Genomic DNA, 25,467 nt, shown 5'->3' with positions numbered 1-25,467 from the left:
AGCTGCATTTGGGGTGTATTTACCAACACCAAACAGTTGGGGTGTATTTACCAACACCAAACAGTTGGGGTGTATTTACCAACACCCAAATGAAACCTTATTGCTCTGTTGAGCACAGCATTAATACAAGAAAAGGACCTAACACCAAACACTGACAGACCGTAACTGATGACGGGCAAGACAACAGAGTCAAATAATTTGGTTTATACATAAATCAGATAACCGTTCATTCCACCAAGGCTTGCCATTCTGCAGCTTTTTCCAAGAGGTACAAGTACCAGAAACTATTATTTTACGTGAGATATTATTATACATGTTTTGTTTAACAAAATGACACAGTCTTGATAAAAACTGTCATTGTCTGACTGTATTTGCATGCCCGGGTAAGCTGGGTTCGGTTTGATAAGAATTTCTTTTACGTTTTAAATAGTTGGTTTTAGTCACGATCTGAAGTCACCAGACCGCCTGTTCCTAGTAACAAGTTGCAGTAAATATGTCTTTTATTTGTAGTATTTGTAACTTAATCTTTGGTTAAACGTATGACTGGCAAGATTAATCAATATCCTGTTTCCTACACATATAAAATACATTATACATTCACCAAACTTAAACCTTCTTTATTAAGTGTTATGATATTTATAACATGATTATTAAGTAAGTCAAAATTCGTTACTTTTCACTCTGAAATGACTCAGACCAAATCGTCAAGGATATTAACTTTTAACACGTTTCTACTTATTTTGATCTACAGTCGTGATCGAATGTTTTAATTGTGATTCATCGTTATTCATAGGAAAATCAATTGGTTTTTATTTCATAATTATTCCCCAGTGCTCATAATAATTTTTTATCACGAGTAATTATTACAATAGAGTTAAAACCATGGACTCGGAATACCAAAACTTAATGTGAAATGCTTCAGTTACAGAAAAAAAAGTTGACATTGAGTTCGTTTTTTGCTCCAGCTGAATTCAGATATTAGTGCAAATAAATCAACATTATATCCCCATTCTTCACCGCCGTTTGATTAGATCTGCGGATGTCTCTAAATTGCTTTTTGTACTTTTAGCATGTGTAAATGTTGAGTTCTGCTCAACCCGGGGCTAGAGGGCGTGGACGGTAGCATGCATTTCCACTACCGTCCATGAACAGGCTCAATCAAACCGGACCTGCAACATTTTCGTTTTTGTTGTGTTGAGCGACCTGTGAAGTTTCCACTTCTCTCTATTTGAGAACTCTTAAGTACCCTTCCCTTAAACTTTTATTTATTGCAAGATCTATAAACCCGTAATACATCGACCAAGTAGAATAACTACGACGTGCAGAGAATTGCGGTTTCACATGTTGTATCCTAGCTATGGTAATTTTCAATGGTGGCGTTCTGCAGAAACTTCTACAAACACAAAAATTCAACTTTATGTAAAAGTAAAGAAAAAAATGTCTGTGAGCATATCCATATAGCAGGAATGTTTGACCTTTTACCATCAACTGGTAGTAATTAATCTTACCACATTCGTGACAAACGAAAAGTAGGTCCCAAACAAAATTTTATACTTAAAAAAAAAAGGTTTATTAGACAGCTCATCGACATAAACACAAATAAATGTACGCACCATACAATATATTCTTCATGTATAATGAGCAGTTCTACACAAATTATTTTACCATTTATTAGCAATTAATAAGGGCCATAAGTTTAGAAAATGTGGCGACAACATCTTATTTTTCGTAAAATTGTAGACAGCTATATGTCAATACATTTTTCCACTCTGCATTAGATTGCAAAAAAGGATAAGTTTTCTTTATTTCCTCTAAATTTGAGAGACACATACAGTGCACTATGAATACAATAAATCTAAGCAAAAATGAGGTAATCTGAAGGCAAACATTGTTAATATACAGGTGTAATTATGGTACACGAGTTTACTGATTAAATGATGTATGTATACATATGAATCTTTCATTAGCATACAACGTTTATTTAATTGCATTGAAAAAGACTTCACATACATATAAGCAGATTATGAAAAATGATATTTACATTTGCATAAAAAATCTTATATATTTTATTGAATGGGGCGTGCATTCAAATACATGAAAATACAAACATACATCCTTTAATAGTATTTTAATTATACGAAACGAAAAGAAAACATCTTTCTGAAGAAAGCCATATAATAAATGCATTGCGAATGATGTTCATATTATGCAAAGTAAACTTTAATATTTAATTTGTTAATTTAAATATTTAATATATTGCACATAAAATGTAGTCGTATCAGAATCCTTTCAAAGCAAAAAATCCTTTTACTGTCTTGCATGCAAAATGATGGTAAACCAGCTAGCAATTCCATTAATTGTATATCTGGCCTTAAGTTACAGAAAACCTAATATGTCATGCAGCGAACACCACAGTCTATGACGTGTAACATCATTTTCATTACAAAACATCGCTAAATGAATTGCGACTGAATTAGTTTCTATATTACACTTTTTACAAACACATATAAACTGATACGAGAAATTTAATTCTACTTATTATTGAAATAGCTACTATACAGAAATTTACTTGATCTCTGTATTGTTGACAGAATTTCCATACTGCACACGGTACAAATGAATTGTGAATTCTGTTCAAATTTCCAATGCTTTCCTCGAATACTTTTTTTTTATTTTTTATAATCAAAATCAAGATTTTCATGTATGGAGGTTGCTATCACTGACATCCATTAACTTTTAGTGGGAAATGAAGCTTCTTTTAGATACTTGTTCAGCACGTGGATTAAACCATATCTTCCCAAAATCCTAAATATATCTGACATAAAGCCTAACGTTTTTTGGGGGATCCGCCATGAAAGTTAATAGTCTTTGGACAAAAATAAATTTGATTCCTTTTAAATTTCTAAGTGCACATAGTTGACCAAATATCTGTGGTTTGTAGGATATATTCCGAGTAAGCTCAACGCAACGTCAGCTTTAGTATATTTTGGCATCCGTTAGATGAACTTGACGCATTGGCGATGAACCCTCTCCGTGGACTGAAGGTGAGAATTCCAGAGTTCGTTACCGTACACAGCTTTCGACAGAACAACAGTTTCATACAGCTGTTCTGAAGTTAAGGGATGTAAATCGTCACTGTGAAAACCACATACAGTCAAGCTGAAAAATATTCTGCGTAATTTTGAACAACTTCCATTCACTGCTTTATTCAAATTCATATTATTTGTACTTAACACTCCTAGATGTGAATATTCATCGGATATTTCTATATTGTCTGGTCCAAGATGCTACTTACGTTGAGTATTGTTGTAAATATCATTATAAATCATGGCTTTTGTTTGAAATATTGTAGAAGTACCTGTTTTTTCAAAGAGTTATCGTAGTAAACATTTAAGATTCTTGTAAGCCATCTTTGGAAAGTGAGAGTAAACCATATCATCAGCTGAAGTTGGGCAGCCAAAACTTTTTTTTTCTATCTTAAAGCTATGTTTGGTATTCTCGATGGTATTTATTAATCATTATGAAGATTAGGTACATCCATGCTTGTCATCTGGCCTTATCTGGCACCTTGTAAAACTGGGAATCATTCCGATGTAATACAATGAGATCTGACACAACTGAAGGCATTCTTTGTTAAATTACTGAATATCTTTAAAATTCCAAGATCAAGCCCAACACTGGAAAGTTTCAACATTAAGATGTTATAACACACATGGTCGAAGGCTTGTTTAACGTCTAAATAGCATGCTTCGGCCTTTAAATACTTTTCTTGTGCATGCTAAGTATATTCTCAAACTAAGAACGATGTCATTAAACGGTTTATACTTTGTTTGAAAGCCACCTTGAAGATGATTTAATTTAACAGGTTACCAGATTCTATTACGTTTAAAAGCGCCTTTTCATAAAGTTTAAGTATAGTTGAACACATTGAAATAGCTCTGTAACTATTCGTATCAAACTTCTTTTTGCTTCCACCTTTATCCATAGTTGTAATAATTCCACGTTTGAGGCCAACAGGTATATGCGCAAAGTGAGCATTGTTTTGAAAGAGCTTTGTTAGGCAACTCAATATAAGTGAACCACCGTATATTGATATCTTTGATATTGACGAAAGTCACTTTTTGCCTTCTTCTAGTCTTCGTAGCTTTTATAGCTATTGTCTCTGGGTCTATTTTCATGAATACATATATAACGTTTATGTTTTACAATTGTATGTTATATTTTAAACCGATCTCGTCCCAGTATGGTTTTATATGAGGTTTGAAAACAGACTTTGGAATACATTTGACATTAGCATTGTTAATGGCACTGAGGATAGAATTATACAAATTGTCGATGTCTTTGTTAGACATTATTTTAGTTTCAAAAGAATTATGCAGTATCTTGTCTTCTACTATTTGATTTGTTTAATTTTGTGACTATCTCTGACAGTGTGCCAATTTATTATATTACATGGAAGATCAGCACATTTTGGCAATTAATGTTACAGCAAATAGCAAATCGTCTTACCACACTCGTCAAAAACGAATAGATGGTTCCAAACATAAGATTTATACTAAACATAAAGTTTATTAGTCTTAAGCATAATACAGCTCATCGACATAAACACAAATAAATGTATGCACCATACAATATATTCTTCATCTATAATGAGCAGTTCCATACAAAATATTTTACCATTTATTAGCAATTAATAAGGGCCATAAGTTTAGAACATGTGGCGATAACCTTTTATTTCTACACATTTTCGTTTATTGTAGAGAGCTATGTGTCAATACATTTTTTTTCCACTCTGCATTAGATATTTAGACCGTGTATTATAGCTTCACGAGCGCGGATGAAAATTGTCTTATTCAAGGTGTGATGTATTCCATATTAATGAAAACGAATCACATTTTCTTTTTATGTTACGCTTATTTACGTTGATATACGCATCTTGCAACAAGCTTTAATCTTAGCGAAAGCAGACGTGCGTAATCGAAAACAACGATAGGCGCCAAAGACGCGAACTACATAAAGTATCATTTTATTATAATATTATGCTGCGTAACGTTGGGAAATGTTACTCGAAGTGAGTCCAATACACAAAGTAGAAGTAGATTTCTGCTATGGATTATATTTGGCTGACAATTTCCAGAATTTCACCGATAAGCTTAAGGCAAATTTCTTTATTGATGTAAATGTATTTGTTTTATTTCCATCACCACATCGACTAATTATATATTATCAGTACAGTGTCAACATATTGTTACAAAATGAATGTTTTGTTATCAGTGCCTAACAGTAAAATATTCTGTGCTGATTTGTTTTGTAATGTAAATGATTTCTTTATAGAAACAACTACGTGTAAGTTTTCAGAAAGCAATAATATTATCTGGAAAAATAAATTATTGCGATAATATTTTCAGAAAAATGCACAACTTTAAGAAAGAAGTTAAGAAACTCTCTTCAGTGCTTATGACTGTTGTCATCTGGTTTGTGTGATAATATATTTGTGAGATTTTGATGTAATTCAAATCCATCTGACCAAATCCATATGTGATTTTTGAAAGACTGATAAAGAAATATCAGAAACACATTTAAGTATAAAAAGTATTCATGAAACAGTTTTCTTATGCATATGTTTGGATAGTCTGAAGTATTATAAATTTAAGAAAGCGTTTTAGTTTGCTTTAATTATAGATCTGATCCTCTTTTTTTTAGAAGTAGCTTTCAAGTGATTTTGGTGTTTGCTCACACAATATTGAATACTATGACAGTGACGTAATGATTATTCCCATTTTTTACGATCACTCATGTGATGGCAACAACCACGACATCTGTCTATAAATAATAGTTGTAAAGAATACATTCATTGGACTTTCAGGAAGAATTTGAGCAATCTATTTTATAAGGCGGTGGCAATTTCAAAGTCCATGCAAAAAAAAACAACAACAAAACAATACAACCTTCATTGTGACGAATGTTTCAGAAGTCTATTCACATTATTGTATATTTGTTTCGACTGTCTCTACAGGCAGTGCTACAGATCAATGAAAGACATTATTTAAATTGTTCTTCGTGACAAATAGTTTGGATTTGGACATTGTATGAGTTTGTTCGAACTGATACCGGATGTCTTGTCATATTTCTTAGAGACGTTAAATAATGCAATGTCATATGCATTTCAGCACCCACACTAGTGAATAGTTTCAAAATTAACCGGACGTAACCAAAATATCACATTTGTTTTAACGATTGTCTACCAACTGTATGTTTTGTCATAAGAAGGATATTTTTGTGCATACTGAAGATTTGATCATTGCAATTATTTTAAGACTCATGCTTTTATAAAACCACACGGGTGTACGACCTTTCACTGGGTTCGAGCCCCGATACCATCGGCTTGTGAATTAGACCCCAAATTAACTAGCGAATTAGTTACTTTATCATAAAAGGGGACAAACAGGGGCCGCAAGCTATTGGCGGCGGATCAACGCATAACAAGATACTAGAAAATCAACAATAATATTTTCAGAACTTCATATATTATTATAATTGTTTATTTATACATACATACGCACGAATATAGTAATTATTCAAGCTAGATATCATGAAGAATAATATGATCTACTGTGGTTCCATTTAGGCAGCAGTTAGATCAGATCATTAAATGTCTTTACGTCTAATGTCTTTATAAGTCTATATTCCGTGAAATAGAATATTCATGTGATGTGATATAAATGTCGGATAATATGATCTACTGAGGTTCCATTTAGGCAGTGTTATAAATGTGGAGATATAAGGCCGCTAAGTCAAAGTCACGATGGTACCATTAAGGCATAACTGACTGACACGAAAAATCGGAAAATCCGGCTTCGGATGTTAAATATCGTAAGGAATTTGAAAATATTAAAATATTAAAAGCTCTCCCCAGTGTAACGTAAAATACCGGTCCATATCACGCACTAATGTGCTATCTTAGGGAATAACATGCACTAACGTGCTACACCACGCACTAACGTGCTACACCACGCACCAACGTGCAACACCATGCACCCGTGCTACACCATGCACTAACGTGCGACACCATACATCATGCACTAACGTGAGACACCATACACCATGCACAAACGTGCGACACCATACATCATGCCCTAACGTGCTACACCATTTGAATTCTGTTTTTACGTAACAACAGGGGAAGCTTAAAATATTTTTACTTTAATACGATAAATGATAATACTTGAAACAGTTAATTATAAGTGTAAATGAATTTAGATTAACTGAAGATCAATAATACACCTCTGAAGCTAGAATTTCCGCTTAGCGACTGCATAAATTGAAAAACCAGATTCTTTCACTTCACATGTAGAATGCTAGATGTCCGTATGAACTAAATTACATTTAGCCTAGGCCACTGAAATGGAATGTTCCACATAATCTTCGCCGAGTCCCTGAACAATTTATATAGTTTCTTTAGCTTCCCGAATAGAATGCTAGAGGTCCGTAAGCCCTAATGTTATATTTCCGATTATTCCTCCCGTTACACGAATGCATTGTTCAACGTTAACTTCGCAGAGTCACTGGATAGTTTATAATAGTTTCTTTAGCTTCTCGGATAGAATGGTAGATGTCGTCTGCAGTGGCACTAAGCACTAATTATGGTATATTTCAGATTATTCATCAGGGTAGCTTCACATCAACTTCGCAGAGACCCGTATCCGAAGTGGGACAGCTTGAGATTAAATGCCTTCAGAACTGCAAGTACAGAAACAAAACTACCGCAGTATCTCTTAAATATTATACAAAGGCAACAAGGTTATATACTTACATAAGGCAACAAAGTTATAAGCTTACATAAGGCAACCAAATTAGATTTCTATATGTTTACAAAAGGCAATAGTTATATGCTTACAAAAGGCTACAAAGTTATATGCTTGCACAAAGAAACAAAGTTATGCAACAAAGTTATATGCTTAAACAAGACAACAAAGTTAAATGCTCATACAAAGGCAACCGAGATATATGCAAGATTGTTTATGAACAAATTGGTGGTGGCAAATTCGCTTGTTTGGCATTGGCTTCCTCGTGGAAAAGGAATGGTTGTGACGTCAGCACTGATGACGACACATTCGTCCGGAGAACTTCGACATTTTACGGAAAAGTTAAAGGGGCATTAACAATAATTGAAAGTCACACATTCGCTAAAATAAACCTGATTATTCGAGAAGACTGGAATGTTGAAAACAGTAATTTCACGTGAAATAGTCCGGCGCAAATTATAAATGCTAGCGGATGAAGGTCGTTTCCCCCAAGATTTACATGTATTAACCTAGGATTTCTGTATTGTAGCATTCGGCACTGGATTTCTCTATGAAAGTGCTCCCACTTCATTCCTCTAACGCCAAACCAACCAATGGAAAGATCTTGCGGCAGCTTAAGGTTGTCTTTACCAGTGTTCGCCGCACGTACACCAGCCCAAAACAAGAGTGAATCTGATATGATCCAGATATCTGTGGACAAAAATGAATAAATATATAGATAACAAGAGCTGTCTCCATAGGATGACACATGCCGCCGATGGCACTTTGAATGAATAGTTATGGCCGATGTTAGAGTTTAGGACCTTTGACCTACGGACCTGGGTCTTGCGCGCGACACGTTGTCTTACTGTGCCACACATTTATGCGTAGTTATTTTAAAATCCATTTATAAATGACAAAGATATGGACCGGACACGCCCATCATTGCACTATCATGAAATATGACCTTTAACGTCTAAGTGTGACCTTGACTTTTGAGCTACGGACCTGGGTCTTGCGCGCGACACGTCGTCTTACTGTGGTACACATTCATGCCCAATAATTTTAAAATCCATGCATGAATGACAAAGATATGGACCGGACACGCCCATCAATTCACTATCATGAAATATGACATTTAACGTCTAAGTGTGACCTTGACCTTTGGGCTACAGACCTGGGTCTTGCGCGCGACACGTCGTCTTACTGTGCCACACATTTATGCGTAGTTACTTGAAAATCCATCCATGGATGACAAAGTTATGGACCGGACACGCCCATCAATTCACTATCATGAAAAATAACCTTTAACGTCTAAGTGTGACCTTGACCTTTGAGCTACGGACTCGGGTCTTGCGCGCGACACGTCGTCTTACTGTGGTACACATTCATGCCAAGTTATTTGAAAATCCATCCATGGATGACAAAGTTATGGACCGGACACGAAAATTGCGGACAGACCGACAGACGGACAGACGGCTCAAAAACTATATGCCTCCCTTCGGGGGCATAAAAATTGAAGGTAAAGAAAAGAAAAACTAACGCGATCCGTAACTGGCTTGAATATTAAATTCGCTACGGAAAAGTTAAAGGGGCATTAATAATAATTGAAAGTCACACATTCGCTAAAATAAACCTGGTTATTCGAGAAGAATAACCATAATTAAACCAGGAAGTTATATACAGACATGTAAACGTTTTATATTTAAATGTTACGTAAATGTTTTTGCTTTTTTGCTGGTCAGTTATAGTACGAAAACAGTACTTTGTTTTACATCTGTTTCATTTAAGAAACTGGAAGCAGTCATTGAACAGTCTGAGTTATTTTTAAAGTTAAAATTTCACTATATACCTACACAAAATATAAATAACAATGACATGTAATATTCATCTAAATTTCATAACAGAACAACTAGGGAAAAGCAACATGAAACGTTCCTTCAGTTGTATTCAGATTTCGTGTTTTTCAACAGGCAAAACGTCAGACAAAGACCTAGCAGTTTTCACTCCAGCCGTATACAAGATCTCGGATAAGAATCCTACTGTATTGCATCCTGAAAACAAACCTCCAGTTATCCAAATTTTATATTCATATTATTGTACATTACCTGAGAATTTTTAAAGGAGAAAACAACGCAAGTCTACACCATGTGATATCTTTTTAAATATATATAGAAAATAGGTTAAAAGAACTTCAAGATTTTGGCTAAAATTTACTTTCTATAAAATTGAAATTTGGTCATATCATAAACATTAGAACATGATTTTTTGTTTCTAAACTATCTCAAAAATGCCAAATCAAGAAAGAAAGAAAAGCATGACCGAGACGAGAACCTAACCCGGGTCGCCATTGCAATAGAAGTATTCCGGCGAACCCTGAGGAATACGTACTTAACGACCGTTAAATATAAAGCTTCATAATTAAGGCCGATTACCTTCGGTACCTCGTTACAAGCACTTTTCAATTTTGAATGGAAAAATTAGTACACACAACCAATTCTTATGTGTTTCCATAAATTATAATCTGTCAGCAACTAAGTTTTAGCCTTCTTAACAATTGTATCAATAATTTTCTGATATCTAAAATATCTTTTTTGTTGTCGTATGATGTGGATGTCAATGCCCTTAAAAAGAAAGAAAGGAAGAAAAAAGGTAGTTCCGCAGAAAGCACTAACCGTACAAACATCATGTCAAGAAGTCCCCCCACCATCCCTCGCGACCAAACTGACAAACGATGCCTTTAATTGCCTCTGAACCTATATACACTGAATGTTCTCATCAAGTATACTGCACTTTATCTTTTATAACAAAACCTTACAGAAATCTTCCATTATATGAATGTGTAGTTTAACACAAGAAATTTACCTAATTAATATACAAGAGGAAAGTTAGCAACCGCCATGTACAACACCTCTTCATACTGAATAATATGTCATATTCTAACAGCAATCAAACGTATGTTGTTTTTACAAGTTAAGTAGACCCATGTGGTTCTAGTAGTTGGCGTTTAATATTATTAATTAAAATTACTGAAACTTCCCAAGATGTAACCATATACATCATATTCGTTAACGATTGTCAATCAACTGTTTTATGGAGTGAAATCATATACCTTGTCATTATCAGAGGTGATATTTAATATATACTGTGGCTAGGCATTGATTACATGAAAACTTGAAAAGCCAGTGTTGCTATAATTTTTGTTCTTTGGAATCACAGGGTCCTTTCAACAGTTCCGAAAAATAGAGTTGCTGGGGTCTTTAATGGTCGCACGGCGCGATCGCGGGTCTTCCCAGCCCGAGACAGTCCGAACAGTGGAGGTACCGGTTTCCCTTCATGAGCCGTCCCGTACGGGGTTCCCGAGGTGACAGCCTTGGGGACGGACGACGGAACAGGCGAATTCCAGTTTAAAGAGACCGAGTCTGCTATTATTTTACTCGGTTGCGTTATATGCTTCCAAAGAATCTTCTTAAAGACTTTATCCATTATTGTCATTTCTGAAATATTTCAAGGAACTAAAATGGATATTGTGATTATTGTGCGTAATGGGATTTCTTTATCATCATAAATAAACCAGGAAGCTATATACAGACAAGTATCACTATTACTACTGTTATGTAAAATATCAATTTCAGGCAAACAAAACTAAAATACATAATAGCAAAGGCAGTTATTTGCTTTTGCAGCTAAGCATTTTTCATTCATAGAAATATACTGAACTTAACACTAACAACAGTCCTTCAAATGTCTGAGTCAGTGGTTGTTAACCTAGAAACAATGGTGTTTAAGTATTATACAACTTATCAAGAAAATAGCTCAGTTTATACCTACTTAAAAATGAAATTGCTCTTTATTTCACAATGTAATAGCAGAGGCGTTTTTTTCCTGAGAAAGGAAACTTTATTTCTGTGAAACTTTGCAGTAGTTTGATTGTTTTTTTTTTCGACCACAATATATGTTACAAGATGTAGAAGTTTCTTTATCTCGATTCAATGACCTAATTTCAAACCATATGTCATACGTTTTATGTTATACAGTCAAAGGATATGTAGCAACTATCCAGCTTTTCATGTTGGAGATGTCCCTTCGAGAATTATTTCATGCAATGAACGTGCATCATGCCACCGACTTTCCGTGGCTTCATCACATGGATTATATACTAGTATCCAAGCGATGTTTCGAACAACGGCGTTGAAGGACAATGAATTCGAAGTCAGAGATCACTCGGACACAGAGAACCAAAGCATTTACTTGAATGTATACCATTTTTCAATTTTCAAGACCTTTGTACAGACATTTCTAGTGTATATACTAGAAGATCGATAGTACAACGGAATGGATCGAGCGACAGTGGGAACACAGGAAATAAACTATGAAAAACACATAACATACTCGGCACAAATTGATCTATTTTAAGTCACACTTCATCTAACATAAAATCGTATGGGAACTTCCCTTTGTGTATTTCAAGACACTGAAATAAAGTGTATATTATTTTTTTGCCACCAAAACGAATCATTATACTGACGTGTCTCCTTTATACATGATATGCCAATTAGTTAAGTAAAGAGCTAAATGATGCAGTTAATACGGAAATAATTGGAACTTCTTTAAACACAAAATATACATCGTCACTTACTAATAAGAGACCGGAACAACGATAGCTTACCTGAACTGTAAATTAAATTAGATAAATAAGATGAATAACAAAAAGTCAATGCCAGATAAAAGGAAACGTGTTTTCATGAGGCATTACTCATATTGTCATTTGCTAAAACATAAATGTTGTCGGACCTAACTCGTTAAAAAATATTTAAAGGTTCACCGTAATTGTTTCTGCGCACCTATTCTTTATTTATGTTGCTTTTAAATGATGGAAATAAGGAAAATTATGACTGAATGTTTGCGACATGATTTTGACTGTTGTAAATATCACATAAAATTCCCTCAGGTATTGTAACAAAGGCTGAGTAATTATTGTGTTTAAATAGAATGTTTAAATCAATCCCCGGCTACACAACGGTTATCCGAAGGTATTTTATTTACATTCTTTTACACTGAAAGTGTAGGTGGGATCATTACGCGTTAAACCTTTTACAGCTATTCAAACTTATAATTTTTTTAACTCTTATTAACTCTTATCATTTTTAATTCGATTTATAGATCAAGAAGCTGTTTGTTATCACTGGCGTGGACCCGATATATTCCCAATAGTGTTCGAGTTCCTAGAGCTACCCTAAGGCTAGTTATGACACTGAAGTTGGGTCATTGAGACTTTTCAAGACTTAAAGCCATCGATTCAGTACAGGTGCGTTTTTGAATAACGTACTTACACAAATATACATTTATCTTGGAAGTCTTTGCCACGCAGTCGATCTATTTATCTGAGAATTTCTATAAAATGTACACTCCGAAATAATAGAAAAATATACAAGGAAAGTGGGGTCTAAAATGTCAACATAATCCTCCAAGACGTTAGGGTTTCAGTTCAGTTTCAGATGAATTGCCATATTGGCATAGGCCATTTCTAAATACACATGTATGAAAGGGTTTGCCTGGATATCCGAAATAGCCATTGATAGCAAATGTTTGCTTTAAATGTGATGAAGATTTTCAAAGCAGCAACATTTGTAAGTTGTTTTTTTTTTATTTTCTTAGCTTCATAGTAGAATATACATATTAGAAATGTATCGGTTCTTTCAGATATCTTTTATTTCAAAATTTCCTTAATCTATTGACATTCATCACACAGTTTCAACACATCCCTAACGAAGTTCTCTTTGTGACTCCTTTTGGATATAGCTCATCTGGGAGCTGTATACGGAGCACGTATTTGTATGTAGCTCCCTTGCAAAAAAAAAATGGAGCTATAAACGAAACACATGTATCGCCGTTCCTCATATAGCTCCCCGGTCTTGTTATGCAACATTGACCACATAATTGTTAATCCATTTAAATAATTTAAGATATTGAGATTAATTTCTAAAAAGCAACTTTAAATATAGAATAGTCAGTATCCGCAATTTTGCGTTCAGTAATGTGTCTGACGTTGGCTCTTGGATTAGCTATCAGCATTCACATTTATATAGTGAAAAACGAATACCGAGCTGCAATGCCAAGCTCGGCCATCGACATCCATCTTTATATGACTGAACAGAAAGAATACAGAGCTGGAATGCCAGGCTCGGCAATAAAAATTTAATCTTTCATAGTAATAAATGAATATCGAGCTTGAATGCGGAGTTTAGCTACCAGCACCTGAGGGTCATGCGGAATGTTCTAAGACATTCTTTCGCATTTATAGAGAATGACAGACCGGTTACCGTTGAAATATCGAGTCATTGTAGATGCATCATCGCGTGTTCTTTTAAAGAAGGTAACCGCGTTATTCCTGGAAAAACACACATTCAACATAAAAAACTAAACTCTGTCAATAGGATACGGATGTCCCCACTTTGTCAATTTTGCACAGAACAAAAGCATTGATATTCTCATTTGAGACTTCATGAAATTTGTGTTAAATCAGGAAACTGTTAACAATATTTCACACATGATGGCTAAAGTTTATTGGAAGAGTAGTAACTTAAGCATTCTTGCCGGTCACTTTTCCTGTACAGTTTTTGGACTTGCGGCAATTATTTCATTTCGTCAAGGGCGGCTCTGATTCTGTAGTTACTGGTCCGATACATAAATAAAATCGTCACTTACACCTAATTAACATTTGTTTTGAATTTGGTGACTCTTTCACATAGTTCAGAATATGAATGTCATCAAGTATATATTTCGACTAAATCAAGGGTAATAAATGTAAGTCCAGATACAAAAAATCTAAACCCAGGTGTCTAACGTCATTTATCATTTTGTAAATTTTGGTTATTATCAATCAATTGGTACTCATTTTTGTGACGTACATGCGCTCGCTCTCTTACTCATTCGTACGTACGGACAGAAAAGAGTAAATCTTTATGCCTCCCTCTCTGCCCAAAGGGAGATGAAATCATATGTCCAAATAACACATACATTACTCTTGCATTACTGTTATACCATTTTAATAAATGTTTTGGGAGTCATATTCGGATTTGCACTTGCTTGCGTTCGTATACAGCTCCTCTATAGCAAGGAGTTATGTATCAAAACTTGCTCTGAAATTAGCTCCACGGGAAGCTACATCCGAAGGGTGACAATGCTTCGTTGCTAACGCTTACATATTTCAATGAGGATAAACATGTATCCTAACTTCCTAAGCTAGTGTTCTTTAATTGCAGGTGAAATTTGGACTGTACTGCCATAACTAGTATTTTCGTAACTGCTGTTTATTAAAATGTGAAGGTTTAATATAGTTTTGCATAAAATATCATAAGTGTGCGTATTTTTTCGAGACAGGTACTCAAACATAGAGCAAATTTTGCGGTAAATGAAGCAATGAAAGTGATGATAAATTTCAAGTGCCACTACCATGTAATGTTCATAAATGTTTCAAGTTAGTAATATTACTATTTTAATTGCTCCAAATAAATTGTTTTTTTTTTATACATTTACTATTATGTTTCACGATGACAGAGTTCTAAAATTTTAAAGTTTAATACTTTTTATTGTTCTTTATAAGTAAAGCATAAATGATAAATTTGGTTTTTATGTACTTTAACTTTGTGTTCTGCAACACTAAACACTGATTTCATGATATTTGTATACATTGTATTGTGATCTTGTACAATTTAGTTGGTCTAAAGTGTGATAAAACCATTTGCAATAAATACATATGTGCCGCCACAACCCTTATTATTTTTCTAAGAATACTAATCGTGTTTGTTTTTGAATGCTGTCCCTGACATACTACAGGAAATTCAAGTGTTACAGAAGTAAGTATGGTAGTCATGGTAACGCAGAGTCGACTTTGAAAAAGATGTGGAACATCAATGCTGTGTTTCATCATCAAGCATTTTAAAGTTGCCGTCATTAAATATAATATTACTATATATATATAGTAATAAACATAAGGACCAGCAAATTATTGAACTCGTTTCATATAGGCCGGGTATGTTAATATGCTCTTTGTCCTAACATACATCGATTAGGTAAATAAATCTTCTGGTATTTATCTAAAATAGCAATTTCTTGAAAACTTTAAATCTACCCGATTGGTTAAGAAAAATGTTGAGATTTTGATAAACAAGATGTTTACAAATCAAAAGCAGTGTCCACAGAGATAAAATCGCAATACAAAAATGTATCACTTTATCAACATAGGTGACACGCGATAAAAGCTATGTTATTTACTTAAGAATGGTTTATGAATATTTCTGAAAACATAGTTACAATTAATGGTTCACTTTGAAAAAACACAACCAGTCTAGGCAAACTTTGGGTTATCTGATTTTTTTGAAAACGCACATATAATGAACTTTGTGCAAACTGAAAATAGCACTTTTGAAATGAGGCGTTATTTATTACATGAAATCAATACCAGTACTGCGTAAAACAGCTAGTTGAACTTACTCTTACTTTTTTACCGATTTGCTGACTATGTTTATCAAGTTTATGATTTCTCTACGTTTTCTACTAGCCGTCTTACACGAATTTAAATGATTTTGTCGTAGTTTAATCGTAACTGATATGATGAACCTCTGCAATTCACTAAAAAGACTGAAAGAATAAAAAAAAAGCAAAACTGTCAAATGAACTGAAATCTGACGTGAGAACACCCGAAACCTCAGGCAAGGTTCTCATAAATGCATTTTAATTTCCATCGGTTTATTTCAAAATTCAAACATTGTTTCATTCCCAGTTTCCTCCAGTTTCTTGCGACTGAACCCTCTGCAGTAGAGACCCTATCTTCAAATGAACACTTGTGGAGTAGTTTTCGTGGCAGTCAGTTGTATGTGATAATGTATTTTCATTCACATTTGCATTGTTATGTCTGCTTTATATCTTTCCAAAAGTAACTGCATCCGATTTTGGACACAGTAAAGACGGGTGTAGCGTTATATGACTTTCTTCGTTGCATTCTGGAGTTCAGTTTGAACATTTTATATTAAGTTGCACCCTCACTTGAAAACAAAAATTATATTTCTGTTTTTCATGCTCAAAAGAAATGAGACAAATCAGCCTTTACTTGACCGGACTTAGGTCGATAGTAAGTTATTAGTAGGATATGGTTCAATGAGATTAATCAGTATTAATTTGTTGATCATGATATTATATAGATCATAGTTCGGCTCCATTTTGCTATTACTTATGAACTTGTTAATAAAAGGATTTCTGTCTCAAAAAGCAATTATCCCGGACACTGCGAGAGGTGAACGCGCGGTAAATACCCAAGACGGTATAAAATAGTCCACATTTTGTCTTTCACGGTTTGGTATGACCTTAAATGTACCTAAAAACCGTTGGTTGTAAAATCGCACATTGTGTTTCACACAGAGGTTCGAATAAGAAAAGAAGATTTCGTTTGTGTACTATGGTACATTTCAAAATATGGGACGAAAAGTCTCTTCTTTACAAATGGTCTGCAAGATTATGTCGGTCAGCTCGCACAAGCAGTCACTAACCTGCTATAAACATAAAACAGTTTGTACTCAAACATGATTCTGTTCTTTTTTCTGTCTCGTGTTAAAACGTAAGTGAATTCCGGTGTACCTTAATAATGAATAACACAAATAAAATATTGAAAATGACGATAATGTTCAACATATCCTAGCGGTCATCCATATTGAGCAGCCATTTGCTTCAATTAGGCAGTCTAGCAACCAAATATGTTTAGTAGCCGCTTTTTCCACATCCTTCGGTGATTGTACAATGCGGGTTGGACTTTATAAAGATAAACTAGTATAAATGATGCAATTAAAACTATTACAGCAGTTTGTATATACAAAGTTTATCAATTCAGCACGTTGTAAAATTTAAACGTTCAGATTAATACCATTTTCAGTAAAGATTCTAGAGTTAAATGCATTGTTTCAATTCATAATTCATGCATATCCGGATTCTTTAATACCACAAGCGAACGAGACAATGAGATACTACGTCAGTAACAGTAGGTTTCGGCAATTCATGGTAACTACGCACAAAAAAGAGTAAAAAATACCCGCAGTTAGAGTTTCTTCTCGGGTTCCGTTACAAGGTTATCACGAGGTTAGATTTGTGGTAATAAGATATTACCCGTTTAAATAAAAATATGAATCAAGGATAAACTTTTCTCATGAAACTTTGTTCAAGGAAAAAGCGAGGAATTCGTTTATTTATAGTAAGAAAATGTAAGACATTATCCTTTACGCAACTCAGGCAGGCGTTTGAAAAACGCCCTACAAGAATTAATGAGGATAGCGAAACGGATTAATCAACGTGTACATTTAAGGTTATTCCCTTAAAACACAACATTTTTTCCATAGATCGAATGTTTTATTTTTGTGGTTTTGCAGCAAATTTAGTAGTACTTACTTACCTTAAGCTGATAACAAATTTGTAGATTTCAATGCACAACAGTGATTGTGAAATAGTCAGTATACATCGTTTTTCATATACTAATACTGTACAACTTACATGAAGAGAGCACCAAAGAAAAGGGCCAAAATGTTCTTTCAGTAAAACATCATAATTTGTTCTTTAAAACATGTAAAGGTAGTTTCTTAATACAAGAGGTCTGTTAACTGACGTGTTTGACTGTACTTGATGTTTATCTCAATTTGCCTTCCCATGTTTTACCTTTTATCTACCCCTTACCCATTTTTGTATTTTGAATATAATCAAAATGTACTTGTTGTTGGATTTTTGAAGCAAACAGTCTGCTGTATTTTTCTCTTACAGATTCTTTTTGTTGAAGGCATACTTTGCAATGTATGGCTCTATGGCTGTGTTTGATGTTCTCTGTGCTTTCGGGAAATCTACTCTTACCTCTAATTTTTCATATAAATATAAGATGAACTGTTTCACTGCAAGCTGTGAAAAATGCCCCCGACCGCGATAGCAGACGAGCGTGAACATTGCGTCAGGGGTGCTCGATAATCTACCATGTATGAATATTAGATATGATGTAAAAAGTCAATTTTCATTCACAAATTAAAGATCTGATTTTGACCCAGAAAGGTAGGCGATAAGTTCTATATATAGATTAATGAATAAATGGAAAATTGCCTATAAAGCTATCTTTTAAAGTATCCGGTAGCAAGACGTGCCTAAACATATAATTAGAGCATAAACAACTAAATAAAGTAACGTTAAACAGACACTCCAATGAAGGAGGCGGGGTTTAAGGTTTAAAAAATAATGTAGTACTTGTACATTGGTTGGTTAAATTTAGTCGAGCGCAAACTTTAGATATTATCGATTTATAACTGGTATATAAATAGTGGATGCAACTAAACTTCATTTAATAACAATAAAAAAGAAAAAGAGAAGAACGCTTGCAATACAAGAGTTAAACTATAGACATTGTGTACATTTTTATAAGAAGACGTTATACAATTTAAAAGGACATTTTCAAAATGCTTGGAGAATTTGTATTAAAGGGGAAAACGTGCACAGTTTCTTTTGCAAAGAAGAAGCTGACATTTACAGACTTAAAAAGCGCTGATACATGTACGAATATACGTTTGTATTAAAGTTTAAAACTGTGCATCTTTTGCTTTCAAAACATAAAATATAGTAAATTATTTACTGTGCTTAAGTGGGGCCAATATTTGACAAGGTTGATATATTTATAGCGCTAAAACGCACTATTATCAGAATGTTTAAACATTTTGTTCAGCTTTATTTGCTAAATCATACTTCTGTAATCTTAAAATTCAATTTTGATTTTTAAACTTCTTTTTAATCATGGCAGGTGAAGTATTAGTAAAAGACATATTATCAGTGGAGTATCTGGAAGGCAGCTGTCCTTCCGTCCGTCTGCACCATGTAGTGCCACACACAAACAAAAGATTAAGGATGCAAGTTTGTGATCTATATGGAAGTGAATGTTTCTGTCAGTGTTTGGCGGACGAAATAAAAAATGATTTGAAAGGTAAGTTTCATTACACACTGCCTTGTTATTCATCATTCTTGATAATTTATTTTTGCAATATCGAATCTAAACAGAGCACTTGGATTTGTAGGTAGACATTTAAAACATACACTTTTAATTTAACACTAATGATCGAATGCTCTTTTTTCAAATTATTCAGGAAAATATTTGTTGAGACGAAAGAAAAGTAAGAATAGATATTTTATAATAGGTATACGTTCCATGTTTGACTACATACACCAGACTTCAAAAGTGCTGACTTTACAATATTTAGAATTGCATGCACTAAAGGAAAGTCTGTAATCTATAAAATGCCGTTCCCTTTAATTGAAATTCATGATATATGATATCTTAATTGACCTACAAAATACATATATGTATATCTATTCATTGTTCTAAATATAAACTTATTTTTTCCCACATTACAGAGCTAACTAGACCAAGACGACTATTGGTCTTTGTCAATCCCAAGTCGGGACACAAGAAAGGAGTAAAGATATATTCATCTAAAGTTGCACCACTCCTTCAGCTGAGCGGAATATATACAGAAGTCATTGGTAAATTCAACATCTCACTCCTTCAAGGTCATTAGCGAATATTCATGTGACGAAATGGAATTTAAAATGACAAAATTGAACAAAAATAGCGATGTTCACTATGTCCTCTTTAAAGGATTATAAACATCAATCTTAATGTAGGTTAAATGTCATGAAATATTACAAACACTGAATGAGTACACTGACATACAAAATAAGTATTCATTTGATACTGTTTAATGATGAAATGTATAATGTCCAAAACTGTTGCGTCATAACATTAATTAATTTTTCTTTAATTTATTTTCAGTTACAGAAAGAGCTGGTCAGCCTAAAGAGCTCCTAGCCACATACGACCTTTCACTGATCCATGGGTAGGTACAAGTATACTATAAAAATATCAATTGCAATAATACGTTTGTACCTAAATATTGGAATGCATCTTTGATTTAATCAATTGCGCTTGAGTATTTTTCTCATTTCTACTTAAAAAATTGCAACAATTATTAAATGATATGTCTAAAAAAGACAAGCCTTATGTAGTTTTTTTTTTCTTTCAAATTTAGTCAAAAATCTTTGTTATGTTCATACTTTTCATCGACGACAATGCCTTGATGCATTTCAGAATTGTATCAGTAGGAGGGGACGGTATGTTTTCAGAATGTGTCAACGGTTTGCTCGGCAGACTGCAGTGTGACTCGCACATTGACATGCACGATCCAGATTCAGAAATTGTTGCCTCTAAAATACCAATTGGCATAGTACCAGCAGGTAATATCTTCAAATAAATAAATATATATATTCCATATCCTTAATCTGTTAATTTTCTATTTTCAAGTATCGGTAAGTCGGATTACTTATTTTTGTTATTAAGATATATAAAGTAGTTGTAGAATAACACGGTCTATTTTATTGCATAATTGATATTATACAACTTTTTTGTATGCCAACTTTCTGCACTAGCGAATTCTTAACACTTACTTTTTTAACTTCAGGATCTGGAAATTATCTTGTTAATTACATACACGGAACCAGGGACGTGGAAACTGCCGTCCTTAAAGTGATACTTGGTAAGTCAATATTATTAACAAGCGCTTGTTTCCGATCATAAGTGATGTTGTTCTATGAAATTGCTCACTGCAGCCAAACAATAATACAGTTTTAATTACATCAATTTGATTGGTGAAACGTTTACTCCTAGATTAAGTGATAGCGGAAGAGAATAATCATCCTTTTTTTTTGCTTTTCAAGAGCAGTGTTATGTTTACATTTATTAAGTCAGATCAATATTTGTATGATAAACGTGCGCATGTGCATACTGAATGTGAGCTCCTACTTCTATAAAGTTAAGTAACCAAGGAACGATGTGATATCTGTGTTCTTTATAATTCACTTTTCGCTTTTACACCAGTAGGAGATATAAAACAATTAAACTTCAACAAATTTGATTAAAAGAGATTAACAACAAAAACAAGTGAAATAATTTACAGGATCGGTGAAAAGAATGATTTTTATCAAGCTTCGTTTAACACTTTCTTTTTCTTTGATTTAGTTCAAATACTTGAGGCGAAAAAGATTTCGTATTAAGATGTCATTACTCACAAAGAAACTTAAATACCTTTGTAAAATTTACAATCACCGTTATAATCACTAAGGAAATGACACGGAAGCTTAAATTGTTCATATTTCCCACAAAAATTTTAAATGCAAACCACAGCAGCTTGCTTACCGTTATTATACCTTTAGTCACATATCATGCATTATTTATTTAACGCACCACATAAATGCAAATATTTAGCATAATATCGTCCGCATTTTGCTGTAACACGTTAAGTTTGAACATATACATAGATGATATATTTTCATGATAAACCGATGGTGCATTTTATTGTTAAAGGAATGTGAATTACACCAAGTGCCACATAGCAATTATTCAAAATACGTGACGCATTCTGGGAAAACATAGGAAGAACATAACCTAGTGTATAAGTAATTCAATATCATAAAAATTACTAAGATAGTATGTCATGTAACACTTTTAGTGATTAACGGTATGCATTACAAGGATGTGGTGGACTCGTTTTAGTCCGGGATTTTTTATATTATTTCCCGTACGCATTAAAGATGGTTTCAGTCATCGGAAAAACACTTTCAATTTATTTATATTCTTGTATTTATTTTTTCAGGCGACCATCATATGTCTAATGTTGTAAGTTTACATCAAGGACGGCAGCTCACGTGCTATGCGAGTTTACTTGTCGAGTTTGGCCTTATTGGAAACATGATGCACGACTGTGAAAAGTTCAGGTGGTTAGGACCTAGCAGATATAGTGGTACGTATAGTATGATAAAACACCCCTTTCACATAAAGTTACTTCACCTGTTTAATTAATCCAGCTGATCTAAAATTCGGTCGTACTCCATAATGTAACTTTATCTTCTTCTATCTCCAAATGTTTACTATTCGCGTTTTATCACGTTCTAAGTTTCAAATTTATTATGTTTATTTACATTTTTTACTAAAACTAAAACTAAAAATAACCGAGCCATTTAACGGAATTCATGACAAATATAACGAATAAGGGTATTATATAATGAAACGAAGTATGTCTGAATTTATGACTGAAGAACTTGAGTTAAATATGTTGCTATTAACAAATTAAGCATAATTAAAGACATCGACACATTGTGGTATATGTTCAATCTTATGTTAAAACAAAAGTTTTGCTTTTGTAACTTACAGTGGTTCCAATTTCAACTCTGGCGAGGAGAAAGCGGGTAGATGTTGAAATAGAATATATGCCAGAAGAACCAAAGAAAAGAAGTCCCATGACAACTTCAAAGTACTTGCGTCAAGTATCTCTTCCTGCTAGTAGGTACTCTGACAGATTCTTCAGACATAGACTGTTTTCAATGCCAGAGGACTATGATTCAGACAAGAAAAATGGTATGTATGTTAACATGTCTTTAACGAATGTATGTTAACATGTCTTTAACGAATGTATGTTAACATGTCTTAGCAAAAGGTTTAGCTGTTTTTAAATTGAAATTTGAACTAGGTTTGCATATCTGACAAAGAAAGAATGGCTAGTGAATGCGTGTGTTTTTATTTATGATTAACAAAAATATTTGTCAGATCCCACATATATTATCTTATAGTACATCATTATTAATAATCCATTCCAGACTGGAAGAAAATTGACGGTAGAGTGTATGGAGTAGATACATATGTTGTTACACAGAAAGAAAAAGAAGGATCTCTTGTCCCCCGTTTTGGTGACCACGCCCTAACAATGTGGGTAACGGACAAATGCAGTATTGGTGACCATGTTGACCAGCTGACAAAGCTACAAAAGGCGCAGTCAGGATATGTAAGTATTTCCCACGATAATCCTCTAATCTTGAAGAAATCCATGTCAATGAACTTTTGCATAAAGTGGTTTTTGATAGTTTATTACAAAACTCAATGTTACAACTCAAAATCTTCAAAGTTTTCTTAATCTAGGGAGACACTACCTCACTTGAGTATTTGTTTATCTTTGTATTACGATTAAATGCGAATTGATCTTCATTCTATCAAAGTGTGGATTTGATCTGGAACCTTGGTTTAGAAAGAAACACATATTTATTATGTTTTTGCTTTCTTTTTCAGCTGAATTACGACTTTATCCGTACAGTTCGCGCTTCACGATATCGTGTGAAGCTCTCTTCAACAAGGACAACGATGAATGCTAACGGCGAGCGTCATTTAGACAACAAGTTCTACATCAACGCTGACGGTGAAGCTATAAAACTGGATACTCCCGAGTTTGAAGTAAGGCTTCACCAGTGCACCATGCCCATTTTTGGAAAAATCGATGGTTGAAGGCTGATATAAGTTTGCCACTATACAAAACTTCGTCTACGCAAGATGAAACAATGCTTGCAGCGTCCCGGAAAGGTGCCAAATTCGAAAATTCAAGCTGACGCAATCAGGAAGAGAGTGTTGCTTGAATTGTCCATGACAGCCGAGGGTGGATTACTTCGCGTAGCGAGGAGAGGAAGCTACTAGAATGGGGAGAAAGAATCAGAGGACACACGTCTACGCAATTAAGTGTCCTGAAGACAAATTGACAAAACATGCTTGAGCGTGTTGAAAATCAATTAAAACACACCTTCTCTTTTGAAGGTCTGTAATTTGACGTGGCACAGGACTGAAATGTGTCTAATTCACGATCTTCTCATGCTGAGAAGTGAAACGCACAACATATTATGTGTTGGTAGTTAACTGTTTTAAAATATTTATTTTATATACTTATTAATTTTATTTTCATTTATTGTTTTGACGAGGACTTATGGTTTCCAAATAAAGTCTCATTTTTAACGACCTTTGACCATTGTCAAGGATATTTGTATAATTTATACATAGATATCAAAATTTATGTTCCTTATACATGTTATATTCTTTAGTATATTTTATTACATATTTATTGTTTAGAAATAAAAAGTGTTTTGTGAATATTATACATGGTTTTACATCTATTTAATAAAAGTTAAGTTAGTATTTTTTTGTTTTTCTTGTTTATTTAAAGCGTAAAAAGACAAAGTTTTTGTCCATACTATAAAGTCATTTGGTCGTTCCTCTCAAATTAAGCAACACGTTCTGAGGTAATCTGAGTCTTTCAAAATACCCGAACTTAAACCACGAAAATACAGCAGATAATTGTAAGTTTTGTGGACTGCTATCAAATAGATGAAAATTAGGCTGTAAGAGGTACGTAGGAGTGGTGAAGAAAACGGACGGGTAGATTTTTGGTATGATAAGAATGTCATGTACACCGTGTGACTTCTGCCAGTAGTGTCATTTCACCTTTATTATATAATGAATTGAATACGAACTTGAACCAAATTAGTCCACACTTTTTTCAAAACTGTAATACAAGTGTGCATCATGGATTTAAGTGATGGTTCTCTTTTATCTTATTAATATAATTTTGACACCATATGTAACGGATATGCACACCAAATACCTTGATAAAGTAACGCAAATAGGCAACGATGACATTATAAACATACGAGGGTTGATCCAAAGTAATGTCACTGTAGCTGTAAAATCGTGTATAATAAAAATGCATACCGAAGTACCTTTATCTATTTACAATATTGTCTA

At 33.8% G+C, this 25,467-nt stretch overlaps 1 protein-coding gene across 2 annotated transcripts; it reads left to right on the top strand.

Annotated features, from left to right (window-relative positions):
* Window positions 1–19,147: 19,147 nt before the first annotated feature.
* Window positions 19,148–24,859, top strand: LOC123525124 (ceramide kinase-like). Of its 2 annotated transcripts, none has more exons than XM_045303879.2 (10): window positions 19,148–19,358; window positions 19,603–19,782; window positions 20,211–20,339; window positions 20,629–20,692; window positions 20,944–21,089; window positions 21,314–21,388; window positions 22,505–22,651; window positions 23,062–23,265; window positions 23,505–23,689; window positions 23,971–24,859. In XM_045303879.2, exons 1-10 carry the CDS (start codon window positions 19,265–19,267, stop codon window positions 24,181–24,183), a joined length of 1,437 nt encoding a protein of 478 aa, XP_045159814.2. In that variant the 5' UTR covers window positions 19,148–19,264; the 3' UTR covers window positions 24,184–24,859. The 2 variants fall into 2 exon arrangements, with proteins under 2 accessions (XP_045159814.2, XP_045159813.2); XM_045303878.2 differs by having other exon boundaries at window positions 20,211–20,366.
* The last annotated feature ends 608 nt before the right edge of the window (window positions 24,860–25,467 follow it).

Source organism: Mercenaria mercenaria, chromosome 3 (genome assembly GCF_021730395.1).
Source record: "Mercenaria mercenaria strain notata chromosome 3, MADL_Memer_1, whole genome shotgun sequence".
NCBI lineage: Eukaryota > Metazoa > Mollusca > Bivalvia > Venerida > Veneridae > Mercenaria > Mercenaria mercenaria.
The sequence above is the reverse complement of the archived record's forward strand: the minus strand, read 5'-3'. Positions and strand labels throughout refer to the sequence as shown.

What these genes read in the sequence shown, in the direction of transcription:
- LOC123525124 (XM_045303878.2), top strand. Translation starts at nt 19,265, where the DNA reads ATGCTTGGAGAATTTGTATTAAAGGGGAAAACGTGCACAGTTTCTTTT. An exon ending in GACCTTTCACTGATCCATGG is followed by an intron (nt 20,693 to 20,943) that starts GTAGGTACAAGT and finishes GATGCATTTCAG; the next exon opens with AATTGTATCAGTAGGAGGGG. An exon ending in AAAAGGCGCAGTCAGGATAT is followed by an intron (nt 23,690 to 23,970) that starts GTAAGTATTTCC and finishes TTTCTTTTTCAG; the next exon opens with CTGAATTACGACTTTATCCG.